This window comes from Pezoporus flaviventris, unplaced genomic scaffold (assembly GCF_033815535.1).
Source record: "Pezoporus flaviventris isolate CSIRO_AGI_PZ_B2104156 unplaced genomic scaffold, CSIRO_AGI_Pfla_v1 ptg000041l, whole genome shotgun sequence".
NCBI classification, from domain to species: domain Eukaryota; kingdom Metazoa; phylum Chordata; class Aves; order Psittaciformes; family Psittacidae; genus Pezoporus; species Pezoporus flaviventris.
Window position 1 is genome coordinate 14302162 of NW_026892589.1, and position 27830 is coordinate 14329991.

The following is a 27830-nucleotide window of genomic DNA, read 5'->3' on the forward strand; positions in this document are numbered from 1 at the left end:
TACAGGCACTCAGGCTTACAGGGTGGGGAGATCTCAGTCCTTACAGGCTGCAGTTCCTCCTGACAGAGATGTGTGGGGTGGTATCGGTGGGCGGACAGAAGCCAAAGCATTATTCACTGTGAGCTCTCCTTCCTCATCTGTTCTGAAGGCAATTAAACATCTCACATCTCAAACAAGCTGGGCACATGGTGCCGTTTCTTGGTGTTCAGTGAATTTAGTCTGGCACAAAATCTGCCCATAAGTCCCCAGTGAGTCATTTGCTTCCCTGATCTGCTCAGAGCCTCACCATCACAGTACCTGGGGCTGGTACTCTTGCCTTCTTACTTGTCATGCTTAAATCCAGAAGAATGGAATACCTGGTCCATCCATCGGATCCATTCATGAGAAGCATTTTTGATGATAAAAGGGAAATAACTCTTTGAATAGCAGATCCCCAGTTGAAACAAGCTGGTACCCAATGCCATGTGGCAAGACAAAATGGTTTCTGATACAATAAGGTATTGATAAGTAAATTACATCTTAATTTTGAAAACCACCATTCCCTCAAGGTTTTGAAGAAAACTGAGAAACAGGGACTATATCCTAAATCTAATGAAAAAGTCTCATACTAAAATGTTTCTGCTTGTGATTGTTTAAATCTGTAAATATTAGAAGGTTTTCTATAGCTAAAAGGAAAAGTTCAGACTCAGAACTATGAAGCAGGAAAAGGACAGAGCTGATAATTTACCAGATAAATTGGAGCTAGTAGCCACCGCATGCCAGTGTTGGAAATGCTCAGTGTGTTACTAGTTGTTCCATGTCCTGCAGGACAGGATTAGTGAGGTGGAAGAGTGGGACTAAGGGGATGCTATGCTCTTTCCTGCTGCGATAACCTGATGTGTTATGGCTTTCCATTGACTGTGCATTCTCTTATTTCTACAGTCACAGTCCTTTCAGACAGCACAAAACCAAAGATAAGCATGAGATCGACCGGATGACGCTCACCGTGGTAAGACCCTGGTGAGGGTGGCACTTACATTGTTCTGGGTTAGTAAATTCCCATCTCCTTAAAAACTGGAGCTCTGGAGCCTGCTTTCTGCTAAAGCTGTATTTGCACGTGAAAGAGTTGCTTACAAGCACTGTCAAAGAAAAGCTACTGTCCTGTGTGGGGAAAGCAGGTCACACCACTTGCATAATGAAACGTCTCTTCTTGTGCTTCTGTTCTTCATAGAATGTGGAGCTCCCAGATTCATTTTCTCCTGAACTGAAGTCCCTTTTGGAAGGGCTCCTGCAGCGGGATGTTAGCAAGAGGCTGGGGTGCCAAGGAAGAAGGTAGGTGTTGTCTTCTTGGATTGCTGCCCTGAAAAATTTCCACTTCTCTGTAAATGAGTGGATTCGTTTCATGTCAAAATCTGCTTCCTGTTGTGATGACTTTAATTTTGGAAGGAGAACATTCAGAAGTGCAGTGCATGGAGTAACGTTTCAGCTTCCTTTGGTTTGGACAAGTTCTTGGGCAATTTGTGTTCCTGAAGGCTTCCCCGAGCTCCCTGCAGTCATGCTCACACTGGGTGGTGGTGGTTGTACTGTTCATCCCGGTGTTGTTTTCATGCTTTTGCCTGATCCGTTTTGGCAGGAAGTCACATTACTTGACTCAGACTTACTGATAGCTTAACATTTATCGCTTATCTTGTATCTGTAATGATATACTGCATGCAGAAAAACCCAAACCCCCAAGCACAGAAAGCTGTGAACACTTGTTTCCTTTTGGGTTCCTCTTTCGTTCTGGGACTGTAAGGAAAGGGGCATTTTTTGTCTGTTGGCTACAAAACCTGACTTGCTGCAGCCGAAGCTTACCTTGCTCATAGCTGCTCACTGAACCTGGTGTTATCACCTACTCAGAAAGCCAGGGTGAGGCCGGAGAGAAAACAATGGGAGGAGTAAACAACTGTTGAGAACCCATTGGCAAGGTGTGGTAACAGCTAATTGAGAGTCACACCTGAGGCTGGGCTGGCTCTGATTCCTGAGGGATAGGCAGTTTTTATCATGGAGCCCTCTGAGGGTGACCTGAGATTGCTTTTCAGCCTGGGGCCTATCCAGAGGAGTTGCTTATTTTGCCATAAAATATGTACAATATGAAATGGTGTGGAGTAAGCTTGTTATGTGGAAGTAGTATATGGGATCTGACAGATGGGTGTTGTTTGAAATGACAGACTAGCACAGCAAACCAGTAGGGATTGCTTGCCAGCCCTACAGCACTGTTTCCACATGAAAGTCTTCTGTTATTTGCTTAGGAAAACTTGCTTTTTTTCCTTGAAAAAGAAAAAAGAAAACGTTTTCCTGATGTTTTCAAGTGATAGAAATGTGACCTCTGAAGGCTATTCCTCAAATACATTTGAAAAGTCCTATCTCTTTGTTAACCTCAGTTACTTTTCTTTTGCAGTGCACAAGAAGTAAAAGAACATGCGTTCTTCAAGGGCATTGATTGGCAGCAAGTCTATTTACAAAAGGTAAAGGACTGGGATAGTAACCTTAGATTGTTTGGTAAAGCAATAAAGGAAAATAAGCCCAAACAGGTCATGGCCAGAAAACTTTAGGGTTCCAGTCTTGTACTCACTTGCATGAGTATGTAGAGGGTGGTTGAGGCAAACTGCTGTATGCTCATTAGTACAAGTCTTCCTCGTCAGTACTGAATTCTTCAGGGTTAAATGACTGCATGGTGCTTACTGCTTTGCTGGCTCTAAACTGTGTTTTTTTTTCCCTGAATTTTTGGAGGAGCATTTGTTAAAGGGGAACAACTTTGGGCTGAAGGTGAATTTCAAGGGACATGTTTTTGCAGTCGAGTGTAGTCTGTGCAAAAAATAAAAAGGCTTGGATATATTATTGATTTCAGTAACATCCATGAATTTGTCTTTAATTCTGCTGCTTTTAATTCCTAGTATCCTCCACCATTGATTCCTCCCCGGGGAGAAGTAAATGCAGCGGATGCTTTTGATATTGGGTCATTTGATGAAGAGGACACTAAGGGCATTAAGGTACATAGCTTTAACTGATGGGTACAGAATGGCTGCCGTGCTTAACTTGCCATGTGCATGCCATTCCTTTGCTCCCGGGCTACTGAGTGTGCAAGGGATTACTTTCAACCTTGGGAACTTAATCCATGCTGTTATGAAAGGGGTGGCTCAGGCTGCTTGGCTGCTTTGTTGTTGCATGCTAATCCCTTACATTTTACTTTTTAGATTGACTGAAATCTACCTTCCTATCAAAAGTTTCATAGGATAAAGCAAATATTCCAAATGGTCAGATGGCTTTTGGGAAATCCTCAGATTTTCAAGAATTCTTAATGGTTTATTGTTTTAAAACTTGTAATTTGTTCCTGGTAGCTCGGAGAAGTGGAACTAAACCTTATTTTAAGTGTCACTTCGTGGTCAGAGTGCACACTGGGAAGCTCTTCAAAATGGATAGCTATGTGTCAATGGTAGCACCTTTACAAGTTACAAAAGTGATAAAAAGAAACCTTCAGGTTCTGATAGTATACAAACCCGTTCTTCACTTAAAATAATTTAAGTGAGGAATGGGAAGTTAAAGCTGCTGGCCTGTTGCTAACACACATGGAGGGGGTGTGATGTTTTCATCCTGCTCCCAGGGCTTCCTGGGCCCTTGGAGACAAGAAGTGAATCAGTGCTTGTCTTGGGTCTGTCCTGGTCTTTATTCTTGCAATGCATTTCTTCAGTAGATCACACTTTATTCTCGTTAGCACAGAAGTGAGTCAGGAGGGAAACTAATTGCTCTAAACTTTATGATCAAAACCACATGTTAAGTACTCAGCGTGCCGAAAAGGAACTTGTCTGTCAGTGTCACCTGCTGTAATTGCAGAAGTTGGCACAGAAAAGGTTTTACGTGTTTAAAGAGCAGCTCAGAGAACCCAAGATGTTCTTTGTCCCAGAACACCCCACGTTGTCAATGTTAGGCTAACAGGATTCCAGTTTCCTGCCATTCTGGAATGCAGTAATTCAGAGGACCATTTTGCAATGAGAAGCTGGGTGGTCCTTTCCTTTCTCGTGGGGATCAGATACGCTCAGCAAGGCCTGACACTCGTGTAGCCAGCTCACTTCCAGGTAATCTTTGTTCAGGCCGCCCATAAGAGAAGTTTATTCTTAGGCATGAGTCAGTGAGGGGTATCATGTACGGCTTCTTTGCTCTGCGCTCCCGCTGGGACGTCACAGCCTTTTAGAAGGGACTGAATAATTCCTGCCTCTGAGTCAGCTGCAGCCGGAGCTCCCACTGAGGTGTCAGGAGCCGCCTCTGCCCGTGAGGATGCCAGTTCTGAGTGCCTTGTCTCCTCCCTTGCCAGTGAGGGTGATATTTATACTGCAGTGTCCTGTGACACAGAGAAGAACATGTGTTCTTTGAGGTTACGAGCGGGAAAGCCAACAGTGGATGCCCACAGCTTTCCTCTCTTACTCAGATGCTGTCAGGAGTCCCTGTAAACCACGTGCACCCAATTGCAGCGAGGTCTTCTGACTTGAGATCCAGCGTGGATTTTCCTGCTGTGGTCACGGAATCCCAGACTGGTTTGGGTTGGAAAGGACCTTAAGATCATTCAGTTCAAACCCTTTGGCATGGGCAGGGACCCCTTCCACTGGAGCAGCTTGCTCCAAGCCCCTGTGTCCAACCTGGCCTTGAGCACTGCCAGGGATGGGGCAGCCACAGCTTCTCTGGGCACCCTGTGCCAGCGCCTCAGCACCCTCACAGGGAAGAGCTTCTGCCTGAGAGCTCATCTCACTCTCCCCTCGGGCAGGTTAAAGCCATTCCCCTTGTCCTACCTACGTGTCCCTCCTGAAGGTCCAGTAATTTTAGTTTCCTCCAGTGCAATTCAATTCATGTACTGTGGTTAAGGATTAGGGGAGAAAAGAATTCATGTAACAGGGAAACTGAGGTGTGAGCATGCACTGCTGACTGTTGAAGCTTTATGATTAAGAACGCAGAATTTGGCTGTGGAAGCATGGAAGGCACTCTGGTGTACAAGGTATCTTTTCATCCATTCACGGGATATTTGTGCTGAGAGACTTTTTATGCAGCCAAGTTAAGAACAGCGCTTACATTTAAGGGATTAGGTAAAGGTAAAGCCTAGAGAGCATGATGGGGCAATGTTGAGTGAGGCTTTTAGAGCTATCGGACCAAACAAGTTTTGAATAGGTGGCCTATTCTGTGTCTGAATGAATATCTTTGTGTTTATACGTTAATATCTTTGCTTAAGTGGGTATTCGTGTTTTGTTTGTACCTGTTTGTTTTGTTAACATTAATCTTTTAAAATAATGCTGTTAATGTGGGTTACTATTAACTATTGGGGATAAGAATAGTAATAAGTTATTAAAATGTTGGTGTTTTATGTTGTTTTTCTCTTGCAAGTTGCTTGATAGTGACCAGGAATTATATAAGAACTTCCCTCTGGTAATATCGGAGCGTTGGCAGCAAGAAGTAGCAGAAACTGTTTATGATGCAGTAAATGCAGACACAGATAAAATTGAGGCCAGAAAAAGGGCTAAAAATAAGCAGCTTGGCCACGAGGAAGGTAATCTGTCAAATGCACTTGTCTCCATCTTTTGCTGCGAGGTAGTAATTCGTGTGTTTGAAGTTTCACACGGCAGACTCTCATATTACTGTCATTCACCAGTAATTGTTAGAATTCATTTAGTCAGTGTCGTGTTTCTTAAGATGGTTCTTAATGTTTTGAAATGCTGTATGATGACATAATGTTTTGGAAAACCTTTTGTACTCTCTTTTAAAGAATATCATGTACAGTCTTTCATCGCTTTTGTTGGTGGTGTGTGCTCAGAAAAGACTATGTGGGATTTGATGTCATGACAGAGAAGCTGAGAAAGCAAACGGGAGGTCCTTTACAGCAAACCTCGCTTGTTTGCAGGAGGGTGTTCAGCACAAACTGAGCTTTGGGTAGCAGTACATAATTCTTTTAATAGCTGATGCTGAAGAACTGAATTCTGCTTCTGATTACTCCACAGCAGCAGGCTGTGTAATCAGGGCAGAATGGGCTCTGTGTCTGTCTGTGCACATGAAGCACTACTGCAGAGCTGTCGAGGGCATGTGGAGTCACCCTGTGTTCAGGGCCATGCCCTTTCTTAACCCAGCATGTTTGCAGGATGCTTTTGGCAGCACTTTGTTCTGCATACTAATGCTTCCTCTTGTTGCAGACTATGCCCTGGGGAAGGACTGTATCATGCATGGATACATGCTGAAACTGGGGAACCCCTTCTTGACTCAGTGGCAACGTCGTTACTTTTACCTCTTCCCAAACCGACTTGAATGGCGAGGAGAAGGAGAGTCACGGGTAAGTGGGGTCCTCTGCAGAGCAGCAGCAGGAAAGGCAGGGGGATGCTGGGGCAGATCTGATGAGCTCCTGCTCGGGCACATACCTCCTGTGGATTTGTCTGAGTCAGTGACCGGTGGATTTGGGTGGCTTATCTGGAGTATCACTTTAGTTAATGGGTAGCTACAGTGCACTGAGGGAACAGCAGACTTGAGAAACCTGTTTACTTTGTTTTGTCCTGCTTTGAAAGGAATTTGGTAGTTCATGGTGTTGTTTTTCATTTAGGACCTCTGGACTATTTATACAAAAAAACATAAACTGGTAAGGTCATAAAGGCTATAGCATTTTGTTTCAAAGCAAATGCTATAGGAACTTTAGTTTAGTCCAGCTGTGATGATGTGCTAGGCAGATCCTGTGTGTAGTTAGTTCAGAAAGGTTTTGGAGTTTCAAAACATTGTTGTCCATCGGGAAAGCTTTTCTGCACACTGTTTATGTTTGCCTCTTTGCAAGTATAGAGTGCTTCAATATTCATTCCCTTTCAGCTCGTTGAAATAGTCAAAATGCTCTTTATTTGTAACAGCACTAATACGTGGAAAATAGCATTATTTGCAACTCTCTTGAGGGAAAACAGTGACTATCTGGTTGTAGACACACCTATTTGTAGATTCTTATTTTGTGCTGTCATTCCTTAGCTTGTATTTTGTTGCATCTGTTGGAGCAACCAAGCCCCTTGCTAAATCCCTCTCTTACCTTATAGTCTATCTTTAGCTGATGATCCCACTCTTCAGAAATAAATGTTTGCGTAATGATTGTTCATGTTCATAACTCGATTTACGTGGGTAGTCCAGAGAAATTAGGTAGTGGTTTTGTTTGATGGGCAGGAAGGGTTTTTCAGTCATCTCTCTGCTTTTTTGCAAATGCTACAGCAAAGCCTTCTGACAATGGAACAAATAGTGTCTGTTGAAGAAACACAAATTAAAGATAAGAAATGCATCTTACTGAGGATTAAAGGAGGAAAACAGTTTGTCCTGCAGTGTGAGGTGAGACCCTTGTTTTTCAGTAACTGTTAATCAGGTTGATTTTGCGTATGATAAAACGATTGAAGTTTTTCAGGTCCTCCCATTACGTATTAGCTAAGGGTACTTTATGAAGCTAAGCAGAACTGGGAAGTTCTTATCCCCCCCGAGTTTTGAAAGCAGGAAACCATGCAGCTCCTGTCCTGGACTTCAATGGTTAAATAGTTTAATAGTAAATAGCTAAAAACCTCAAATCTTCTCAGCCTCCGTGGGCTTGGAAGGCCTTGTTGGCACGTGTCGGTTGGTGGTAGCTGATGTGTTTGCAAGGGAGGAAGTACACCAGTGCTCAGCACGTTTGGACCGCCCGTAGTTGCTGCTGCCTTGCCTGGCTTTGGAGAAGCGAGGGCTGCACGTTTCAGTGCCCAAAGCTCCTCATCCCTGCAGAGAACTAAACTAAGTTGCTTTTAAAGGGCTAGCTAAGAGAGAAGACGCTATTGGCAGTTTGCTGTGAAGTGCCAAACGACTTCTGTATCTCTTTCAGAGCGACCCAGAATTTGTTCAGTGGAAAAAGGAGCTGACAGAAGCTTTTACTGAGGCACAGAGGTTGCTGCGCCGGGCTCCCAAGTTTCTCAATAAATCTCGCTCCACAGTTGTAGAGCTTTCCAAACCACCGCTCAGCCACAGGAATAGCAATGGTCTGTAGGAGGAACAGCAACCCAGGTTCACTTAGGGCAAGCTGCTTCGTGAACATGCCGAGTTTCACAGAATCCTTACGAATTACTTTGTGCAATCCTGCCCGCGGGATGTGCTTAGAAGAGGAAGAACTTGATGTTTACAGCGTGGGATATGTCAGAACTCTGTGTCTGGAGGTTGGGAGGACTGGAACCGTGGCAAGTGAATTCATGCTCCTAGCAGCGGTGGAGATTGCCGAGCGTAGAGGCTGCATGTTGCTCCCATGCATTCCCCACCCTGGCGGTGTCGGAACCGTGGTCCGTTGCCTGGAACTACTGATGGAAGGAAGATCCTGTTCTCTCTGCAATACTCTCCAAGCCTGGAGACTGGGCTGGTGACTGCTGGCTGGGAGCACAGGTCTGCGCGGGACCGACGAGCCCCTCTGCTGCAGGAGGAGCTGCAGACTTGCTGTGTTGGATAACCTTCAGTCTGTTGTGTTGCCATGTTCTTTCCGACCATTACTGCTGACTTTGTAATAACCTTTCTCCATACTGCTGACGATCAACAGTGTGACTCTTATGCACTTCAAAGTACTGAATTCTAACTGTCCTGTGGTTTAAATGTTATTGCTACTTCATGGAAGCATTGAACTCAAATTATTCACATGGTTTGTTGTACTCACTAATAGTAGCTACCACCGTTTTGCTTCTTCTACGTATATGCAGTACTATAACTGACACCCTAGAGTAATAATTGGTGAAGAGGAATTTATGGTAGCTTCATCTAGTGCTCTGTTGTATAAATTTGACTATTTTAGCACAGTTTTTAAAGAGCAGATTCCTTTCGACAAGTTTACAGTGAACATAAAGACAGTTCTTTTCCATTTCAGGTCAACTGCACTTTTTAAAGATTAAACAGAAATTACTCAAATCCAATGCATACTAGTGCATGTACTGGGTTAAAGTGTCTGGGTACCTCGGTACGTAGTCGGGATCACTCCTCAGTTATGGGACTTGTGGATCCCTCTCTGTTGTACACAAAACCATGAAGCAAGCGTGTTCTCATAGCGTAGGTAGCCCGGGCCATCGCTGTAGCTCAGCTCAGGAGCTTTGTGCACCCATCAAACGGCTCAGCTTGCAAAAGGACTTTCAATTGTCTTTTCTAGTGAGTTCAAACTGTCCACGTTGAAAACAGTCTGAAAATACTGGGATGGAACTGAAAAACGAGCTGATCAAATGCCAGGTTTCTATTAATTCTGCTCGAGACGTCAGTCCTGTCATGTGGAAACTCTTGCTGAAGTACAGATATAATCTCTTAGCTGTTAGACAACTTCGGGCACGTCAGGTCAGCTTTCCCTGGCTGTGCTGGTGTTCTGTAAGAGGGAGGTCAGGGCTGAATTTGAGCTTTTCTTCCGATTCAGTGAACACCGGAACGTGTTCTGCCTGGCTGTGATGGTACAAGTCTCCTAGTCCCTAAAGATGATGGGAGCTGTACCTGCATGGGATGGGACAGCAGTTGCACAGGCAGCGTGCTTTGTGCCCTGGTGTGTACTGGCTGGTGTCACTAACAGATTGCCATGGAGTCTGGGCCTGTTTCCATGTAGAAAAGTACAAATTAGCAAAACCAGGAGAAATGTGTTAAAAGCACGAGTTCATCCTGAGCACACTTGTGATAAAATTGGATGGATTTGCTTCTGGAAGTCGCTTAACCCCCAGAGCCTGTGCTTCGACCATCCTGTGCAGTGTGAATGGAAAATGCACTTTGGAAAATACCCCCTGTCAATCAGGTGATAGCTTTTAATGATCCCCCCATTTATTTTTCATATTATTCAGTATAAAGAGTACCAGCTTCTGCCATCCTTACTGGTAAGTGATGCTTAGCACCTCAGCATCCTCTGTAAGGAGCAGGGGTGGTGCCTATGACAGTGGAATATAGGAAAAGTCTCATCTCACTGGTGCTGACTCCGCACTGGGTGGTGTTAAGCTTTTCCTACAATACCATGCAATGGGCTTATTTCCCTTCTTGATTTGGAAAAACGCCCTCAGATTGTGATGAAAACCGCTCTTAGTTCTCATGTAGCGTGTTTGTATGTCCCTAGTTCACGATCGCTTCCGTTCTTCTCTTTCAGTTGTTTTCCATGGTTGCTTTTTACTCTAAATCCTTGTTGGAAGCGTTTTGCAGCTCCTGATGTGTCCGTGAGGAGGGCAGGGACACATCTGCAGTTGGGAAAATGTGCCTCGAACCCATAGGTTTTATATGAAATGAAGGCTGTGTGTTGACTGAGGGAAATAGGCACTTCTTGAAGTGTAATGGAGTTGGGGTGCCCTGGAGCACACTCGTTCATGGGGTCCTTCTTGCTTCGTGCAGGCTCAGGGCAGCCCCGCTCGCGGTGTCAGTTCTTCAGTCAACTGATTCGTTGACCGCTTAGAAAAGCTTTATGTTGGTGACTGTTGTGCTGTAGGGAGGGGAGAGGTTGCATCAGATCCCAGTAACAAGTGGGGTTCTGCATGGAAGGGAGGGAGAGCTGGAATTCCACATCTCAAAGCCAGTGTTAGGCACTGCTGCGGGCGGCTCGGTCCTGGGTTGGGGACCGGATTCTCTGAGGTTTCTTGCACAAGATGCTCTTACTTGATGGGAAGGGCTTTGGCTGCGTGTGTGGAAAATGTCATTGAACACAGAGCACCTGGGGCATGGTGTGGTCTTTGGTTCATTTTGAGCACAACTCTAGGACTGGGATTGGGGGGCTGGGGGGTTTGTTTCTTTCCTTTTGGGTTTGGGGGGGGGGGAGTTCTGGGGGTTTTTCCTCCATGATTCAGGGAAGTGAAGAGAAAAGAAACGAGAGCGTCAGGCAGCAGCAGTGAATGACTGAACACAGACTTTTACACAAGGTATCTGAATGTGCTGGCGAACGTGGCAGCCGTGCTGATGTTCTGCTTCATGTTCAGAGCGTGTTCAGGGATTGTTTCTTATATTCCAAACCAGAGAATTCCAAACCAGAGAATTCGGTGCCGTATTCAGCACTCCCCAGACACAGCCACGCGCCTCCAGTGCGCAGGGATTATTTTCCAGGTATTCCTTGGGTCTGATGTATGAGCTGACGAATGACTGGATCCTGAATAGGAAGCGCCTGAGTGATGTGATGGGAGAAGGATGTGTAATTCCTGCCGGCGCTGGGCTGGGGAGTCACAGCGACTGCTCGAGGAGCTGTGACTGTTCCATGTCCTTTCCCCTTTCCCTTCCTTGAGGTAGGGTGATATTTTTGTCAGATGGGAGTTGCTGTAAATATGGGGAGGGGGGGAATAAAGGAAATCGATCCCAGCCTGGCTTGTGTTGGAAGGGACCTTAAAGCTCCTCCAGCCCCAGCCCCTGCCCCGGGCAGGGACCCCTTCCACTGGAGCAGCTTGCTCCAAGCCCCTGTGTCCAACCTGGCCTTGAGCACTGCCAGGGATGGGGCAGCCACAGCTTTGGGTTGGTTGTGCTCTGAATACAGCGCAGGAGTTTGGTGGCAGTGCTCAGGTAACAGGAGACGCGTTTGGTGCTGAAAGCAAAGCTGTTTCTCTCAGTTGTGACCTGCACAAGCTGAGGTTGTTGGAGCAGCTCAAGGTGTGATGGTGCACAGCAGCAAGGGTGCGATCAGGCCCCAGTGCATGTGGTGAGGTTTGCAGTGCATTAGCTCGTGGGAAGAAGGATACTCGGAGCTTGGTGCGTGGCTCTTTCCCTGCCAGCTGCTCGCTTTAGGCCTCAGTTCTCCCTGGCCGTACCCGCACCGCAGCCACTCGCAGTCGCACAGGGGGTTCGCTGTCCCCACCCAGCACGTGGCAGGGATGCAGGTGTTCCAATCCGGGATGCAGGTGTTCCAATCCGGGATGCAGGTGTTCCAATCCGGGATGCTCCCGCTCCAGGTGTGCCTGGGATGGAGGAAGGATTACTTTGAAGTGTACAGTAGCAAGTAAATAATTCTAGTTGTGTTGATTAATGTAAGGAATGCGTCAATTCCACGAATGAGAGAAAAAAAAAAACCCTGAGAAGTGTATTTTGAGAAAGCATAGTATTAATTTTAATATTGTAAAGAAAAGAAAGGAAAATATCTAAAGTCTACAGAGCCCAGATGTATATCCAGATGTCTGAGGAATTTCCAGGTGATCCCTTTTGTTTTCTGTTGATTTCTATTCCATGGTGTACATATTGTGTGGACTGAACATCGGCTGCTTTAATCCTGTTGTTCAACTGTATTTTCTTTTGTGTTAACCTGATCCCCCCCGGACTCAGCTTTATTTTGTTGATGTAAAGGTCGCTGTGCTCTGTAGCTATAAACCCAGAATTCTATTTTAACAAGAGAAAAAAGCATTTTATATTATTTATTAAATACGTGTTTCTCCGACTTCTGACATTCCGCAGAATCTCTGCTCCGGACAGGTATGGAACCAGCAGCTCCTTTCGAGCAGGATCAGCTTTATTCTGGTTTTCGTAATAAAGGCACCCCAGTTTCCCTCATCTGTGCAGCCTCTGTTCCCAGCACGGTGATTCCAGGCGCCGTCGGGACCCTGTCCAAGTGCAGACCCCCCCCCTCGATTTGCTGGGTTTCAGTTTCCCCGTTATCCCTCGGCATTCCGGAGAGGAAGCTGGTGTTCACGTGAGTCTGCGAGGGGCGAGAGTCAATGACCTTAAATGGGGGCAAGGAGTTGGGTTGGTGTTTGAAAGAGCTCAGGCATCAGCTCAGAGGTTTCGGAGCTCCTTGGTCGCGGCTCGCTCCAGCAGTGGCTGTCATCGGGCCGGTCTGTGTAGGGCAGCGGTGGCCGCTTGGCAGCGGTGACGGCAGAATGGGGTCACCGGAAGGGGTTTTTGCTGGTGCTGAATGACCTTGGTTCAGGGTGATGACTTGGCTGGAGCTGTGAAGACAATGGAGGTGTCCTGGCAGATGCCTGCCTGTAGAACCCCAGCCTGGTTTGGGTTGAAGGGACCTTAAAGCTCCTCCAGCTCCAACCCCTGCCACGGGCAGGGACCCCTTCCACTGGAGCAGCTTGCTCCAAGCCCCTGTGTCCAACCTGGCCTTGAGCACTGCCAGGGATGGGGCAGCCACAGCTTCTCTGGGCACCCTGTGCCAGCGCCTCAGCACCCTCACAGGGAAGAGATTCCATGCTTGGTGCAGGGCTGTGCCCGAGGATGTTGGGAAGGGAACCCGGTGCTCCCTGAGGCTTGCCCGGGGCAGAGGCTGGCAGGAGCTGCAGCCACCACTGAGCAGGCTGTAGGTGACCAAACCTGGCAGCTCCTTCCGGAGCAGGGGACAGAAATAGCACCAAATTCATGGGATAACTCATTGGCTAAAAATACCCCAGTGCAGCCGCGGCGCCTGCAGCTTGAGGAGTAATCGCGGCATTGAAGCGCCTGCCTTTGATTGCCACCATGGTGGAGCCCGAGGTGCGTGTCCAGTGCTGCTTAACCCAGGGTGAGGTTTGGCTGCTGCCAGCCCTGCCACTGAAGCTGCCTCTCGCTGGGACGTGTCCCAGTGCAGGGATGGGGCTGGCTGCTTTTCCACCATCCCTTTCCCTCCCCGTTTTCCATTTCCCCTCCTCGCTCCTGCCCTATGGTGGTGTATTCCTGAGCTGAGGAGCGGACTGCAGCGCTGAGCACCGGCAGGGATGCTGATGCCAGTGGGGTTGTGGTGTCTTGGGTGATTGGGATCCCGATGCTTCAGACCCCACGTGTGCCCACGCAGGGCTTCATTGGAAAACCTGGGAGTGGGCGCTGTGTGCTGGTCGGTGCAGGGTCAGGATTTATCCAGGTTTGGGTGAGTTGGTGTGTTGCCAGACTGGAGCAGGAGACAAGGGTGCGGGCTTACCTGGACGCAGGGCTGGGAGGAGGCTTTCCCAGCTGTATCAGGCAACTTTTCCTTAAGGAAAAGGAGGGAGGAGAGAGCAGGCGAGGTGGCAACTAAAAATGAGTCTGAAAAACAGAATAAAGCGAGAGCATCCTGAGAGAGGTGTTTTATGAGCACTGCATTCAGTCCTTGACAAACTAAAAGGAGCAGATTCACATGAGTAGCTACGAGTCGTTTAAAGAGCTATATTGAAAGAGAACCTGTTTTCAGTGTGTAATTTAATGGTCAGACAAGCCAGTGTGTGTAAATACCTTTAGATATTGTATCTACGAGAATCACTTTGTTTTATGTACTTGGCTCTGTTCATATTTATTGTGCAGAGGAGGGGGTGCCCCGTGTTCGCTGCTGCACGCGCAGGGTTCTCCTCCCAGGGGTGAGCTCCAGGTCCCCGCGGATTTGTGATGTGCTACTCCTGGTTCATCCCACCGTTCTTCTGTTTTGGAAGGATTCTCTTGGCACAGCTAAGCTGCTTCTGTGTGTTGGTCAGTGCAACTGCTCTCATACCACGAGAACCCCAATAAAAACCGTCCTTTGCGTGTGTGCTGCCGCCTGGTTCTTTCGGTCTCACCGGTCCCTGCCCGGCTGGATGGATCCCCGCATCCCTGCATCGCCACCTGCCCTTTGCTCACCAGAGGAACTGTGGTTGTTGGTGCTTTCTCCGCTCGTGGCTGCAGATGGGACAGTGCCTGCTGTGGTGAGGAGGGGGCTGAGGGATGATCTCTGGCCTGGTGTGATGGAGCAGCACAAACCCCGGCCCTGGCAGGGCCCATGAGGTGTGTTTTGGGTGATGAACAGCAGCTTTCCAAGAGCTCATGCCCAGCCATGAGCCCTGCAGGGGCTCCCGCATGGCTGTGGTGCCATCAGGGACCATGGGAGGGATGATCTGAAACTGCACGGCCTCAGCCTCCTGTGGGGGACCTGCAGACCAGCAGTTACCTCCTTTCCTAACAGCTTTCCCAGCTGTGGGTGCTGATGCCTGAGCGCATCCATGGAGCTCTGGAGGGGGATGCTGGGTTTTGCCTTTGCAGGTTGGCTTTGGCCTGAGCCCCAGGCCGGGTGGTGGGTGCTGGTGGTGGGTGGCACATGGATCCTGATGGTCACTGTGGGGTTACCTGGTGGCACTTCCATGTGCCCTATCCCTGGCAGAGCTCAGTGGGGAGGTGAGGCTGGGAATGGTGATGCCAGGGACGCCGGGTGCCTGCCTGCTCCCTGCCCGTGCTGCTGAGGGCGCTGCTCTTAGCGCTGCGGTGACTTCTTTCCATTGACTGGAGGCTATTTTGGGCCCTCCTCTCGGGTCCCTCCCCAGCTCATCCTCCCCTTATCGGGATGTGAGGGGCCGGGTGCTCCTGGAGCCCAGTGCCTGTGCCCTGACTCATGTTCCAAGGGGACATCCCGGGGTCCCCTCCTGCAGCAGCAGAGCAGCCAGGGCTGGCTCATGTCACAGAACCACAAATTGATTTGGGTCGAAGGCATCTTAAAGCTCATCCAGTTCCAACCCCTGCCACGGCTTAACCCGCTCCAGCAAAGAACTGAAGTTAATGGGATTACTCATGTTTAAAATGGAATCCACTCCGGGAGGGTCGGTGCAGCCACCAGCACCCATCCCGGGGTCAGCCCCATCCCATGGGACCAGCAGCTCTGGAAGGGAAGGGAAGGGGGAGAAGCCTTGCCAGGAAAAGCTTTCTCCAGCCCCAGGCCATTGCTGGCAGAGCCCTGCAGTGGCCCTGGCCCCGTCCTGCCCGTGGGCCACGCTGTTCCCAAGGGCACTCACAGCACGTCAGGAAGAGAAGAACCTGACTCTATTAGAACCATAGAATCACGGTTGGTTTGGGTTGGAAGAGGTCTTAAAGCCCATCCAGCTCCAACCCCTGCCCCGGGCAGGGACCCGTTCCACTGGAGCAGCTTGCTCTGAGCCCTGTGTCCATCCTTGAGCACCGCCGGGGATGGGGCAGCCGCGTCAGCCCAGAGCAGGTCCCCGCTGCTGCCGGCTGCGGACCCGCGATGGGGGGGACCCGGGTGCACCCCCGGGAGTGCGCGGGGGGCTCAGGGGCGGGAGGCCCCGCGTTCCCCTCCGCCGTCCAGGGGTATTTTTAGCCGTGCCACGTGGGGCAGCCCAGCTGCCGCGGGGGGCGGCGCCGCTCCCGTCCCGTCCCGTCCGGCCGCGCTCCGCTCGCTCGGTCCCGGTGCCGCCGCCGCCGCCGCCAGGTACTGGGTGCTCGGGGGCTCGGGTGCGGGTCGGGGTGCGCGGGGGCCGGGGGGGGTGCGCGGGCACGGGGCCGCGGCCCCTCCGCGTTCGCGGCTATTTTTAGGTGGGAGCGGACGGCGATAGCGGCGGCTCCAGCCGCTGTTCCGTGCCGGGGAGGGCTGCGGTGGGAGCGGGGATGGGGACGGGGACGGTGCCTCCTGCCCTGTGCGGGGGGGGGGGTGGTTCGGGACCTCGGATCTTGGCCGCCGCCGCGATGGCAGCGGGTCCTGGGTGCCAGCAGGAGCAAGCCCCCAGCCGGCTCCCGCGTGGGGACCAGCCCCGCATGGGGCCGCATCCCTGAGCGGGGGAGCCGGGGTGGTGCCGGTGCCGGTCCCCAGCCCTCACTCGTGCCGTGCCGTGTGCTTGGCCCAGGCACTTGCCCTCTCCGTGCCTCAGTTTCCCCCTGCGTGGAGCAGGACTGAGGATCCGGCCCCGGGTGTTGTTGGGCTCCAGCCACGCTGTCTGGGGCCGGTTCTACCCCGTGGACCACCGAGCCCTGTCCGGGGGCACAGCGGCGGGGCAGTGCCTGTCCCCGCTGGGAGCCAGGGCTTGTGGCACGGGGGGCCGCTGCCCCAGGAGCAGATGACATTCCTGAGCCGGCTCCTGGCGCTCCTGCCCTTTACTGTACAAGGCGATGCGGGCGCTGGAGCGAGCGGCTGGGCCGGGCGAGCCCCGACCCGCTCGGGGCATGAATGATCTCGACAGGTGAAGCCGGGGTCAGCCCAAAGCGGGGCACGGGCTGGCTCCTGCAGCCGCCCAGTGCAGGGCAGCGGGGCCCCAGCACTGCCCCGGTGCCACCAGCACCTTGTGCCATCACCTCCCTGGGCCACGGCAGGGGCTGGATGTGGCTGCTGATGGCTGTGCCCTCCCCAGCACACCAAAGCCCCGTTCCTTCAGTGCACAGCCCTGAGCGTGGCCCCTTGGCCAGCGGTAGCCCCTGGCTAACTCTGCTCTCTCCCTGCCCGTGGGTCCTGTAGAGCCCCATCGCTCGCCGACATGGCCATCTCCTCACGTCTGGCGCTCTGGGAGCAGAAGGAAAGTCCCGTTCTGGGGTGGTACCAGCGGTGTTTGGGGCTGGATGCTCGCAGGGTGCTGGGTGGGGGACACACTGCAGCCACCCCCCCCAGCATGGCTCCAGGGTTGGTGTCCCTGCAGCTCCAGGGCGCATCACTCATGCTGTGTCCAGCCCTGCAGCCCTGGGCACCTTTGCAGCCTCAGTGGTCTGGTTTGAGTGTTTCTGCTGTGGTTTGGGGCAGGGCTCTGCAGGTTTGGTGCTGGGGGAGCCTCTGCTGTGGGGGCTGCAGGAAACGGGGTTCAGCTTGGACCGGGCATGGAGGGATCCGCATGTGGCCGCAGCGATGCTGGGAGCTGCTTCTGGACTCCCTGCAGCCGGGATGGTTCCTGCCATGGCTGTGCTGGAGCTGCTGGTGCTGGGCAGAGCTGGCAGCGCAGCCAGAGCTGCTGTGTGGAAACCTGGTGCTTCCCTGCAGGGCTTCTGAGTGCTTCTGCTGCTGCTCACCACAGCCCGGTGCTCACGGCTGGCTCACGGCATCACCAGCATCCTGCATCCTGCACCTGCGGCCGCTGCGCTGGCCCTGCCTTGAGCTGGTGCTCGGCTCTGTGCCCGTGCTGCTGCCCACGGGGTTGGCTTTGCCGGGGCTCCCATCCCTGTCCGTGCCCATAACCAGCCTCTGCTCCTGCAAACAGATCCGGGACGAGGACCGGGGGCCACCCCCTGCTGCTCCCCCCCTGCTTCTGTCCGTCATCCCCGGGGGGTTCATCAAGCAGCTCGTGAGGGAGACCGAGAAGGAGGCCAAGGCGGCCAAGCTGAGGAAGGAAAAGGCGAGCAGCAAAGAGGAGGTGAGAGGAGCCCTGGCATCAAGGGGTGTCCCTGTCTGTGCCCAGCCAGAGCAGGGCCTTGGGGACTGGGGGCTGCGGGGCCGAAGCCTGAGGTGGTTTTGGGGTTGGATGGCAGGGCCTCAAGCGTAAATCAACCTGGGGCTCTTGACTGGCTTAATTAGAAGGTGAGTGATTAAGCAGAGCACGAGGCTCCCTGGTTCACCTGGAAGGGGTGTCCCTGGGCACGGCACCAAGCGGTGACCCGGGAAGTGGCCAAGCGGGAGGGAGGAGGATGGGGATGGTGCCGACTGCACCCGTGCAGCCAGGTCCATGCAGCCACCTGCAGCCATCGGCTCCGCCTGGAGCGAGCAGGGCAGGGCTGGGGCTCTGTGCTTGGCGCGAGCATCCCTCGTGGGGCTGGGTCCTTCGCCCTGTCCCTGCTGGACCCCCCCTCCCCTCCTTCCCTTGCAGCCCGTGGCAGCGGACGGCGGGGCCGGAGCCGGGGTCACCGCAGCAGCTGGAGCAGAGGGGACCAAGGACGGGCGGGCGCTGCCCAACGGGCTGCAGGCAGCGGGGCAGGGGGGCAAGGGGGTGATTCCCCCCTCACCCAAGGAGCTGCCACCCGGGAGGGCTGTGCCAGGGCCCAGCGCCAGCAAAGCCCCATCCCCAGCACCCAGCCCCACAGCAGCGTCCCCGAAGCCAGCAGAGACCCCACGGCCGGAGGTTCCCATAGCGCAGCCATCGTGCCCCAAGAGGAGCCCCAAGGACCCCGGCAGCCCCCAGCCTCTGACCCCCCCACCGGCTGCCCCCAAACCGGCAGAGACCCCTCACCCTGAGGCTCCTAAAGCAGCGCAGCCGCTGTGCCTCAAGAAGAGCCCCAAAGACCCCTGCCCAAGGGGCAGCCCCCAGGCTCTGACCCCCACATCGGCTGCCCCAAAGCTGGTGGAGACCCCTCGCCCTGAGGCTCTAAAGGCAGTGAAGCCGCTGTGCCCTGAGAAGAGCTCCAGGGACCCCTGCCCAGGGGCCAGCCCCCAGCCTCCAGCCCCTGCACCCAGCAAGGGCCCCCAGTGCCCCAGCAAAGCCCCAGCAAAGGTGGGGGACAGGGGCAAGGTCCCTGAGAGCACCAGGAAGGAGAAGGGGGCACCCCCGAGCCCCGCAGAGCCTCCAGCCAAGGCAGGAGCCCAGAGGGAGCTGGGACCGGGCAGGAAAGAGCCGGAGAAGATGAAGAAAGACGTTGGAGATGGGAGGAAGGAGCCAAGGGAAATCAAAAAGCCTGGAAAAACTGCAAACAAGTCAGAGGGGCCCAAGGAGGAGCCAGGAGGGGCCCAGGACAAGTCCAAAGAGGTGAGGAAGGTGAAGGAAGAGCTGGGAGAGGGGAAAGAGGTGCCAGGAGAGAGCAAAGAGACAGGCGAGAGCACGGACAAGGACCAGGTAAGGTACCAAGGGCCTGCGGGGCCAGGCAGGCAGCAGGGCTCCTGCTGCTGTCAGGGGGCAGATGCAGTTTGTCCAGTGCGGTTTCCACTGGGTCCTGCAGGATTCCCTTCTCTCCTCCCTGCAGGCTCCCGGGGATGCCTGGTACGAAGCGGGGAAGGTCTGGCTTGTCCAGGAGGATGGATTCACGCTCGGTAACTGCCTTCCTCTGCCCTCGCTTTTCAGCACCGAACCTAAGCGGTGTCCCCAGCCCGGCTGTGACCGGGAGCAGGATGCGCCCCGGGCGCTGCTCCGTGTCCCGTTGGAGATGGCCCCTCTGCAGCCCCCACGATGCATCCCCCTTCATTGTACCGCGCCGGGGGGCTCACGGGCCTCTCCTTGCAGCCACGCAGCTGAAGCCGGACGTGGGGACCCCGGAGCTGCCGGCGGGGAGGGTGCGGGTGCGCCGGGAGGCGGACGGCAGCGTCACCGAGGTGGACGAGGACCGCGTGCAGAGGGTGAGGGATCGGCCCCAGGGCTCGGGCACGGCCCCGGTTGGCACTGCCCGAGGGGCCCGGCACTGCCCGAGGCCCGGTGGCGTTGCTCGACGTGGGGGGGCTCCGTCTCTCTTCCTGCAGAGCAACCCCCCCAGCCTGGACCTGGCCGAGGACCTGGCGGCGCTCCTCAGCCTCAACCCCTGCAGCGCCATGAACACGCTGCAGCAGCGCTACCGCGCCCGCCTGCCCTGCACGTTCGCCGGGCCCAGCCTCGTGTCCATCCGGGACAGCGGCACCGGCACCGCGGGCAGGGTGAGCGCGGCCACCGCACCCCGAGGGGCAGAGGCGGGGGGCGCCGGGCGCGGCGGGGCCGGCAGGGGGCACCGTGCGACCGCCGCTGCCGGGGCCGGGGATGCGCGGGGCGGGGATGCGCTGAGGACACTGGGGACTGGGGATGCTCAGAGAGGGGACGAGCTGAGGACATTGGGGATGCTCAGAGAGGGGATGCGTTGAGGACACTGGGGACTGGGGATGCTCAGAGACGGGATGCGCTGAGGACACTGGGGATGCTCAGAGGGAAATGTGTTGAGAACACTGGGGACTGGGGATGCTCAGAGAGGGGATGTGCTGAGGACACTGGGGACTGGGGATGCTCAGAGAGGGGATGCGCTGAGGACACTGGGGACTGGGGATGCTCAGAGAGGGGATGAGCTGAGGACACTGGGGACTGGGGATGCTCAGAGAGGGGATGAGCTGAGGACACTGGGGACTGGGGATGCTCAGAGAGGGGATGCGTTGAGGACATTTGAAACAGGTGATGCTTGGGCTGGAGGATGCTCTGAGGACGCTTGAGACCAGAGATGCTCCAGGCCAGAGAAGCTCTGAGGACACTCGGGACAAGGGATGCCCAGGGTGGGAGAGTGCTCTGGGGATACTTGGGCCTGGGGATGCTCTGAAGACACTCAGGATCAGGGATGCTCAGAACCATTGCTCAGGGGCAAGATGGAGTGGGTTTTGCTGCAGGTTCCCTGGGTCAGCTCCCAACCAACTCTCTGGTACTAGTGTGGCAAGGCCAAGCTGGCCAGGCTGGGAAGCATTTCCCTTTCCTCTGGGAATCTCGTGGGGTTTTGCACCCTGGGGAGAAACCATCCCCCTGAGTGTGGATGCTGTCCTGTGTGAGAAGCCTGCTTTGGGCTGTGCTGTCCCCCTCCCGCAGGCACTCAAGGGGAAGCGGGACATGCCCCCCCACATCTGCTCGGTGGCACAGCGAGCCTACAGGAACCTGCTGCTGCAGCGGCAGGACCAGGCCATCGTGCCCCTGGGGCGCAGCGGGGCTGGCAGGACCTCGTGCTGCCGGAAAGCTCTGGAGTTCCTGGTGGGCTCCGCGGGCAGCGTGGACGGCAGAGTCTCAGGTACGAGCTCCACGTCCCACTTTGGGATGCTGGGCACAGGCTGCGGGATGCTGGGCACAGGCTGCGGAATGCTGGGCACAGGCTGCAGGCTGCAGGGCACAGGCTGCGGGATGCTGGGCACAGGCTGCGGGATGCTGGGCACAGGCTGCGGGATGCTGCGCACAGGCCGCGGGATGCTGCGCACAGGCCGCGGGATGCTGGGCACAGGCTGCGGAATGCTGGGCACAGGCTGCGGGATGCTGGGCACAGGCCGCGGAATGCTGGGCACAGGCCGCGGGATGCTGGGCACAGGCTGCGGAATGCTGGGCACAGGCTGCGGGATGCTGGGCACAGGCTGCGGAATGCTGCGCACAGGCTGCAGGCTGCAGGGCACAGGCTGCGGGATGCTGGGCACAGGCTGCAGGCTGTGGAGCACAGCAGGCACCGGGGGGATGCCGTTTCCATCTGCTGGCCTCTGTCTGACCCGCTCCTGGTGTGATTCATGCCCTTGGGGTGGCTCCCGAGCAGCCGGTGCGAGTGCAGCCTGAGCTGGCAGGGCTGCGGGTGCTGCTGCATCCCAGACCCAACACGTTTACTACCTTGGTAAAGAGCAGGGCAGGCACCAGGAGGGAATTGGGGGCGTGCTTGGGGCAGCGCTTTTCCCACCCGATCAAGTTCCCGGTGACGCGAGGGGAAGCACTGTTGAGCAGTCGGTAGCATTAGAAGGCAGGTTCAGGTTTCAGAGGACAGGGTACACCGTGCTCTTGCAGCAAGGGGTGGCGAAAGGCCTGGAGCAGTGTGCTGCGTTGGGCAGGCTGGCACATCCCCATCCCACCATGTTCCCGTGCTCCCATGGTGCAGGATGCTGACCCCATGCCTGGCTGGTCCTATGCAGGCAGGGGGAGAAGCCTCCATCAGCGCCTCTTTGCAGCCTGAGCAGCAGCATGGTCTGGCTGTCTCCTGGTGAGCACCACAGCAACGCAGCGCTGCAGCCATCGGGATGGCTCACGGGGCTGCCGGTGCTGGTTTTGCAGTGGAGAAGATCCAGGCGATGTTCACAGTGCTGGGAGCCTTTGGGTCGGTGACCACGGGCCACAGCAGCAGCTCCACGCGCTTCTCCATGGTCCTGTCGCTGGATTTCAGTGCCACCGGCCAGATCACGGCTGCTCACCTCCAGGTACCCCATGGACCTTGTTGCCTGGTGAGATGGGAGGGCTGTGGCTGAACCCGGCATCCCTGGGATGGGGCAGGCAGTGATGCTCGTCTCTGCTGCTCCTCCTGGACCAGAGCTGCCCCAAACTGCAGCTGAGCAGGAGCCCTGTCAGCAGTGGGGGGGGTGCTCACAGCACATCACCCGTCCCCAGGCAGGGAGAGGAGAACAGGGCTGGAACGAAACGTTGCTGAGGAGATGCATAATTCAGCGTTTCAATAGCAGCACCTTCCACATCAGCCTCCAGCTGGAGCCTCCGAGGGCTTTCATCACCATCAGGGCTGGCTGTGATGCTGAGGCACTTGAATCATTGCTGCTGGGGCCTCGGCTGATGCAGGAAGGGGTTTGAGCTGGTGTCTGCTGTGGGGAGCACCAGGGCTTCCCATGTGGGGAACGCTGGGTCTTCCCACTGCTGCATCTCTGCATTTGCTCTTTGGAGCACTGGTACCACCCTGAGGTGCTGGTGAGAGGAAGGGACAATCATAGAGGGAAGTCCAGCTCTGCAAGGACTTGTTCCTGGTGTCAGTGCTGGCGTGGAACAACCTTGACAAGGCTGGAGGCTGATCCAGCCTCCCCTCAAGCTCAGGCAATGGCTTAGCTGGAGACTGCAGCATCTTTGCTAAGTCCATCACACTGCCCAGACCTCCAGAGGTGGGGAGAGACTGTGGGTGTTGCATCCATGCGATGCCCCTTGATGCACGCCTGGGGCACGGTCCAGCTCTCGCTTGCACACCCTGCAGTGCACAGCATTCAAAGCCAGTCACGGCCCTGCAAGGGGAAATCCAGCCCTTCCTTGCCAGCTCCAGGCAGCATCTCCATGTCCCTGGGTGCCGCTGTCCCCCCTCCTCCTGCCTGCCCTGGGGCTGCCCCTGAGCCCTGCCTCCGCTCCCTCCCCAGACCATGCTGCTGGAGCGGGGCCGTGTCGCTCAGCAGCCCCCCGGAGAGAGCAGCTTCAACGTCTTCCCCCTGATGCTGGCGGGGCTGGATGCGGCGCAGAGGTGGGTGCGAGGGTCCCGGGGGGCTCCGCTCCGTGCCTGGGTGCTCAGCGGATGCGTTCCCCACTGCCGAGGGGCTCCCCATGGTCTATAACCAAGTTGGCTCCAGCAGCGTGGTTTTTGAGACCCCCTGATAAAGAGCATGTGAGAGTGATCCCGCTAGTGATGCTGCAGGGGTTTTACACACGTATATTAGAGATTTTTTGGGAAACGGGTGTTTTCTACTGCTTTTTATGCCCTTTCACCTGAACCAAAATTGGACTGATCAAATAGAGGTCCCTTTCCCTGCTTGTTCCTGGTTTTCCCCCAAAGCTGCATGTCCTCAGGTTACCCTGGGCAAAAAAGGGTCCTGGCTCCAACCCCTGTGTAGGCAGAGCCATGGCAGCATTCCCATCAAGGCTCCTGGGATGCTGCAGTAAAGGAGCAGGCAGGGGTTTGGGGAGTGCTGGGGCAGACAAGGAGGGAGCTTGACTCTTGTCTCCTGTAACTGCTTCCAGGACAACGCTGCACTTGCACCAGGTGTCTGAGAACAATTCCTTTGGGATCAAGCCGTTCACAAAGGTGAGGGGAAGCGCTGGAGCCGCACACTGCCTGCAGCGGGATGCTGCAAGTGTGTGCTCTTCGTCCCCCCCCCGGGTAGAGAATGTGCTGGGTCCTCGGCTGATGGGTGCCTCCGGATGGTGCCTCTGCACCGGGCACATGGAGGAGAGAACGTTGGGGTGTGAGAATGCATCTGCCCCATGGGAGCTGCTGGGACTGGGGCTACCACTGCCTGGGGTCTGCACTTGGGCTTGGACCCCTCCATCCACCCCAGGGATAGATCCTGTGATCCAGGACCAAGAGCCCCTGATGTTTCCCTGCAGTGGCAGCTCCTGGGTGGGGGAGCGCACCCTTTGGAGAGCCCGGGATGTGATTTTCAGGGGCTAAAAGAGCCAACACTGATCCCCATCCCCTCGCTAGTCTGAGCTGTTTGCAGAGATCAGGCCGATCGTGCCAAAGCCCCACGATGCATGGCAGCAATTTGCAGTTACATCACTTGGTGATGGATTCAATGTTCAGTCTTCACCAGGGAGCTCCAAAGCAGTTGGCTGTTGGAGCAGCAGCTCTGTGCAGAGCACAGGGAGGTACCGCGGTACCCCGATCCTGTGGGTTCCCCATCCCAGCATGGAGGGTTTCCTGCTGGGATGCAGGGGGTCAGCAGGAGCCGGGCAGCACCGGCCCTGGGCAGCATCTCTTCAGTGCGGGGAGTGCATGGTCCGCAAAGGGGCCAGGCTGAGCACTGCCCCTGCCTCTGCTGCTCCACTGAAGCCTCACTGTCCTGCTCACCACAGTTTCCTCCTGCCCCATTGCGTTCCCCCCGTATCCCCTGCTCCTGCGATGCTCTGGCAGAGGCAGTGACATCCCCCCCCCCGTCTCTCCCCCCTGCAGCCCGAGGAGAAGCAGAAAGCCTCAGCAGCGTTTGCCCAGCTCCGGGCGGCCATGGGCACATTGGGCATCACCGCGGAGGAGCAGGCGGCCGTGTGGCGCGTCTTAGCCGGCATCTACCACCTGGGAGCCGCCGGCGCCTGCAAAGGTGAGCGGGCTCCTTCCCTTGTACCTTGTCTAAGTGCTGGGGCTCGAGGAGGGAGCAGGTCCCCCGGATGTTCAGTGCTGGGGTGCATGGTGAGGCGTGCGGGAGCGATGCTCAGCCGGAGGCTGCTGCAGGGTCATGGGGGCTGTGAGCTCTTTGCTGCCCATGGAGGAGCTAGGTGATGCTCAGTGCTGGTGTCCTGCCCATGGCAGGGGTTGGAACTGGATGACCTTTAACGTCCCTTGCACCCAAACCTGTCTGTGAATTGATGAACTCATTTGTTTGCACGTTGTCCCCAGTGATACTACGAAGGGACAGCTTCAGGTAGCAATAATTCTATCATCTTCTGGGTGCCTAATGCAGTAACTGAATTATAATAGGATGAGTCTGGATGAAGATTGTATTTATAAAGACTTTGTTAATGCAGGTTGTATAGAAACTGCCTTATCCCTTATAAATTATTTTAAGATGTGCTCAAACCCATTGTAGAGGCAGCCACATTGATTTACACACTTCAATTTATGAAGGCTGCATAAAGGCTGCTATAAACTAAACCGTAGACATTTATAAATGTCTCTGCAACATGTCATAACACATCTTATGGTAATTTATGCCATTAATCATATATTAATTATTTTAAAAGGATGAACGCTGTTGTCACTTAACGTGAGTTCTCTTTCTCCTCCTCTGGTGTTCTCTTTCTCCATCTCCATCTCCCCTAACTCCCTTCCAGCCTGCACAGTATGACCCTGCTGTCTCAGGCTGCAGTGTGGGATGAGGCTCTTGGCAAAGGGATCAAAGGGTTTCCAGGAGAGCAGGTTTTGGGACGTGTGTGTCAGCTCCAAGGCAGAGGGGTACGGTCACTGTTGGCTGCAGAGGGTTTGCTGAGCTGCTTTGCATTGCCGTCCCGAAGGTTCCATCCCCATCATCCCATCGCTCAGCCGGGGGGCGACCCGGGGGCTGCGTTCAACAAACCTTGTCGCAATTGCTCCAGCACAAACATGGGTGTTAATAGCGGGCCCAGGCAGGGCTGTGGCTTTCAAGCACTCGGGTACAGGATTAACAACCAGAGCATGTCGCAGCATCACTCGCTCTGGTATTGATTCCCCCATCATGTTTCAACAAAAGGGGAGAAATGAAAGGAAATACGGATAAAAAATGGATCAAAGCTGCATAGAGCAAAAGTCTCAGTGGGGGCGATGACTCTTTTAATGTGGTTAAACCTCTCTCCTGATAGCCATCTCTTCCCTTCCCCTCTCATGCGCTTTGAAGCTGTATGTTCCAAATCCTCTCCTTGAAATCTCACCCAAGGGAGCCTCGGCGCTGGGGCTTCACTGGCATTGAGCAGCGCAGCCGGGAGCCGTGGCCACCCCGCAGCTGATGCTCATGGCTGCCCCCTCATTGCAGATTGGGATTGTGCAGGAATGAAGCAGGTGGGGAGCAGCATCACCTCCCTCTGCCTGAGGTGGAAAACACATCTGCGGGCAGCAAAACACGGAGAAGAAAAGGTTGTGTTTCAAAGGCCGGCTCCATCCCGCTGTCAGTGACTGCCGGTGCCTTTGAGTTGTGTTTGAGCCGGGTTTTTGTGCGGATGCAGCCAGGGGCCAGCGGGGCATCCCGGTCCCCATCCACCTGAGTGCTCCCAGCCCTTTGTGGCTGCAGAACATGGCATATTTCAGTCATTCTTTGCCTCTTTAACCAGGAGGGAGGGTCTGGGTGCAGTAGGGGGGCAGCATTCAGCTCGCTCTCAAGCTGTCCGTTCTGCTGACCGTTGTAACAATAGAGCATCACAGCTCCCTGCGGGCTTCCCACCGTGTGCCTTTCAGAGAGGGCTTCGGGTTTCCAGTGCTGGCAAGTCATTAGAGCCCTCCCAGTGCTGCGGCCGGTGTGTGCCAAGTGTGGTTACCCCAAACCCCACCACGCGCCGACAGCCACAAACCCAGCATCCTGAGCCCCTTGCTACAGGGAAACCATGAGGGCGGATGAGCAGGAGAGGGATGGAGCAGGAGGGGCTGAGCCTGGGTCCTGTGTGCTGGTGCGCAGCGCCCTGCTGTCTCACCCCCCCTTGAACACCCTGTGAGCTCGGGGAATGGGAGCTTTCCAGAAGGCTGGAAGCTGTTTAGCCAGGTGTTGGAATGGGAACGTCCATCACGATGTGAGAGTGACAGCAGGATCCAACGGGCATGAATTATGCAGCTTCCTGAGCATCGATGTCTATCAGGAGTGGACTCGGTGACTTATCGCTTTCTTGCCAGAGCTGAGAAAAAAGCCTTGGACCTGCATTATTTCTGCTGCTTGGCAGCCTCCGAGCTGTAATGACCTTTCCTTAACTGTATGGAAACGACACTTTGTCCTCAAAGGATCCCAAACCATTCCATGGGTCTGTGAGCGGAGGGAGCAGGATGCCAATGGGGAGCCTCTGCCCCCCTGCCTTCCTTCACAGAGCGCCTGCCCCGGCGCTGGCACCCGGCCGTGGCCTTGGCTGTGGTTAAATCACTGCCGTGCCCCAGCTCGGTGCTGCGGGTGAGTGAAAGGCCACCTCGCTCCTGCGGGAAGGGCTCCTCTGCTTCCCTGCATCCTTCATCCGAGCGCCTCTTGGAAAGGATTGCACCGGGGCTGCCCTCTCGATCTTACTCATTTTTCTCTCCCCGTTAAAGCCTTTTGCTTTTCTGCACGTGGCTTTTCCTGCTGTAGAGGGAAGCGCAGCTGCTGTTGCGGTCTTGGCAGGATCGTGGCTCTTTGTCCTTGAGCTCAGGAGCAACAGTTTTGTCCTGATGGAGCCTGATGGCTTCCTGGGAAAAAC

At 54.7% G+C, this 27830-nt stretch overlaps 2 protein-coding genes and 1 long non-coding RNA gene across 3 annotated transcripts in view; all 3 read left to right on the forward strand.

Annotated features, from left to right (window-relative positions):
• Nucleotides 1-8927, forward strand: part of GRK3 (G protein-coupled receptor kinase 3) — a 57476-nt gene extending 48549 nt beyond the window's left edge. Inside the window, exons 14-21 of the mRNA XM_061466516.1 lie at nucleotides 922-988; nucleotides 1211-1311; nucleotides 2420-2486; nucleotides 2916-3011; nucleotides 5389-5551; nucleotides 6189-6325; nucleotides 7231-7344; nucleotides 7862-8927. Of these exons, the coding sequence (XP_061322500.1) occupies nucleotides 922-988; nucleotides 1211-1311; nucleotides 2420-2486; nucleotides 2916-3011; nucleotides 5389-5551; nucleotides 6189-6325; nucleotides 7231-7344; nucleotides 7862-8023 (907 nt within the window). The 3' untranslated portion in view covers nucleotides 8024-8927. The remainder of the gene's footprint in view (nucleotides 1-921; nucleotides 989-1210; nucleotides 1312-2419; nucleotides 2487-2915; nucleotides 3012-5388; nucleotides 5552-6188; nucleotides 6326-7230; nucleotides 7345-7861) is intronic.
• A 2819-nt stretch (nucleotides 8928-11746) lies between these two features.
• Nucleotides 11747-12486, forward strand: LOC133276050 (uncharacterized). Its single transcript, XR_009745761.1, has 2 exons — nucleotides 11747-11822; nucleotides 11865-12486. It is a non-coding gene; the product is annotated as an uncharacterized LOC133276050 (long non-coding RNA).
• A 3530-nt stretch (nucleotides 12487-16016) lies between these two features.
• Nucleotides 16017-27830, forward strand: part of MYO18B (myosin XVIIIB) — a 59609-nt gene continuing 47795 nt past the window's right edge. Inside the window, exons 1-13 of the mRNA XM_061466517.1 lie at nucleotides 16017-16070; nucleotides 17093-17148; nucleotides 17821-17975; nucleotides 18426-18677; nucleotides 18792-19385; nucleotides 19513-19579; nucleotides 19770-19882; nucleotides 20003-20173; nucleotides 21078-21273; nucleotides 22287-22429; nucleotides 23360-23460; nucleotides 23955-24018; nucleotides 24886-25030. Coding sequence (XP_061322501.1) covers nucleotides 17112-17148; nucleotides 17821-17975; nucleotides 18426-18677; nucleotides 18792-19385; nucleotides 19513-19579; nucleotides 19770-19882; nucleotides 20003-20173; nucleotides 21078-21273; nucleotides 22287-22429; nucleotides 23360-23460; nucleotides 23955-24018; nucleotides 24886-25030 — 2038 coding nt within the window. The 5' untranslated portion in view covers nucleotides 16017-16070; nucleotides 17093-17111. The remainder of the gene's footprint in view (nucleotides 16071-17092; nucleotides 17149-17820; nucleotides 17976-18425; nucleotides 18678-18791; nucleotides 19386-19512; nucleotides 19580-19769; nucleotides 19883-20002; nucleotides 20174-21077; nucleotides 21274-22286; nucleotides 22430-23359; nucleotides 23461-23954; nucleotides 24019-24885; nucleotides 25031-27830) is intronic.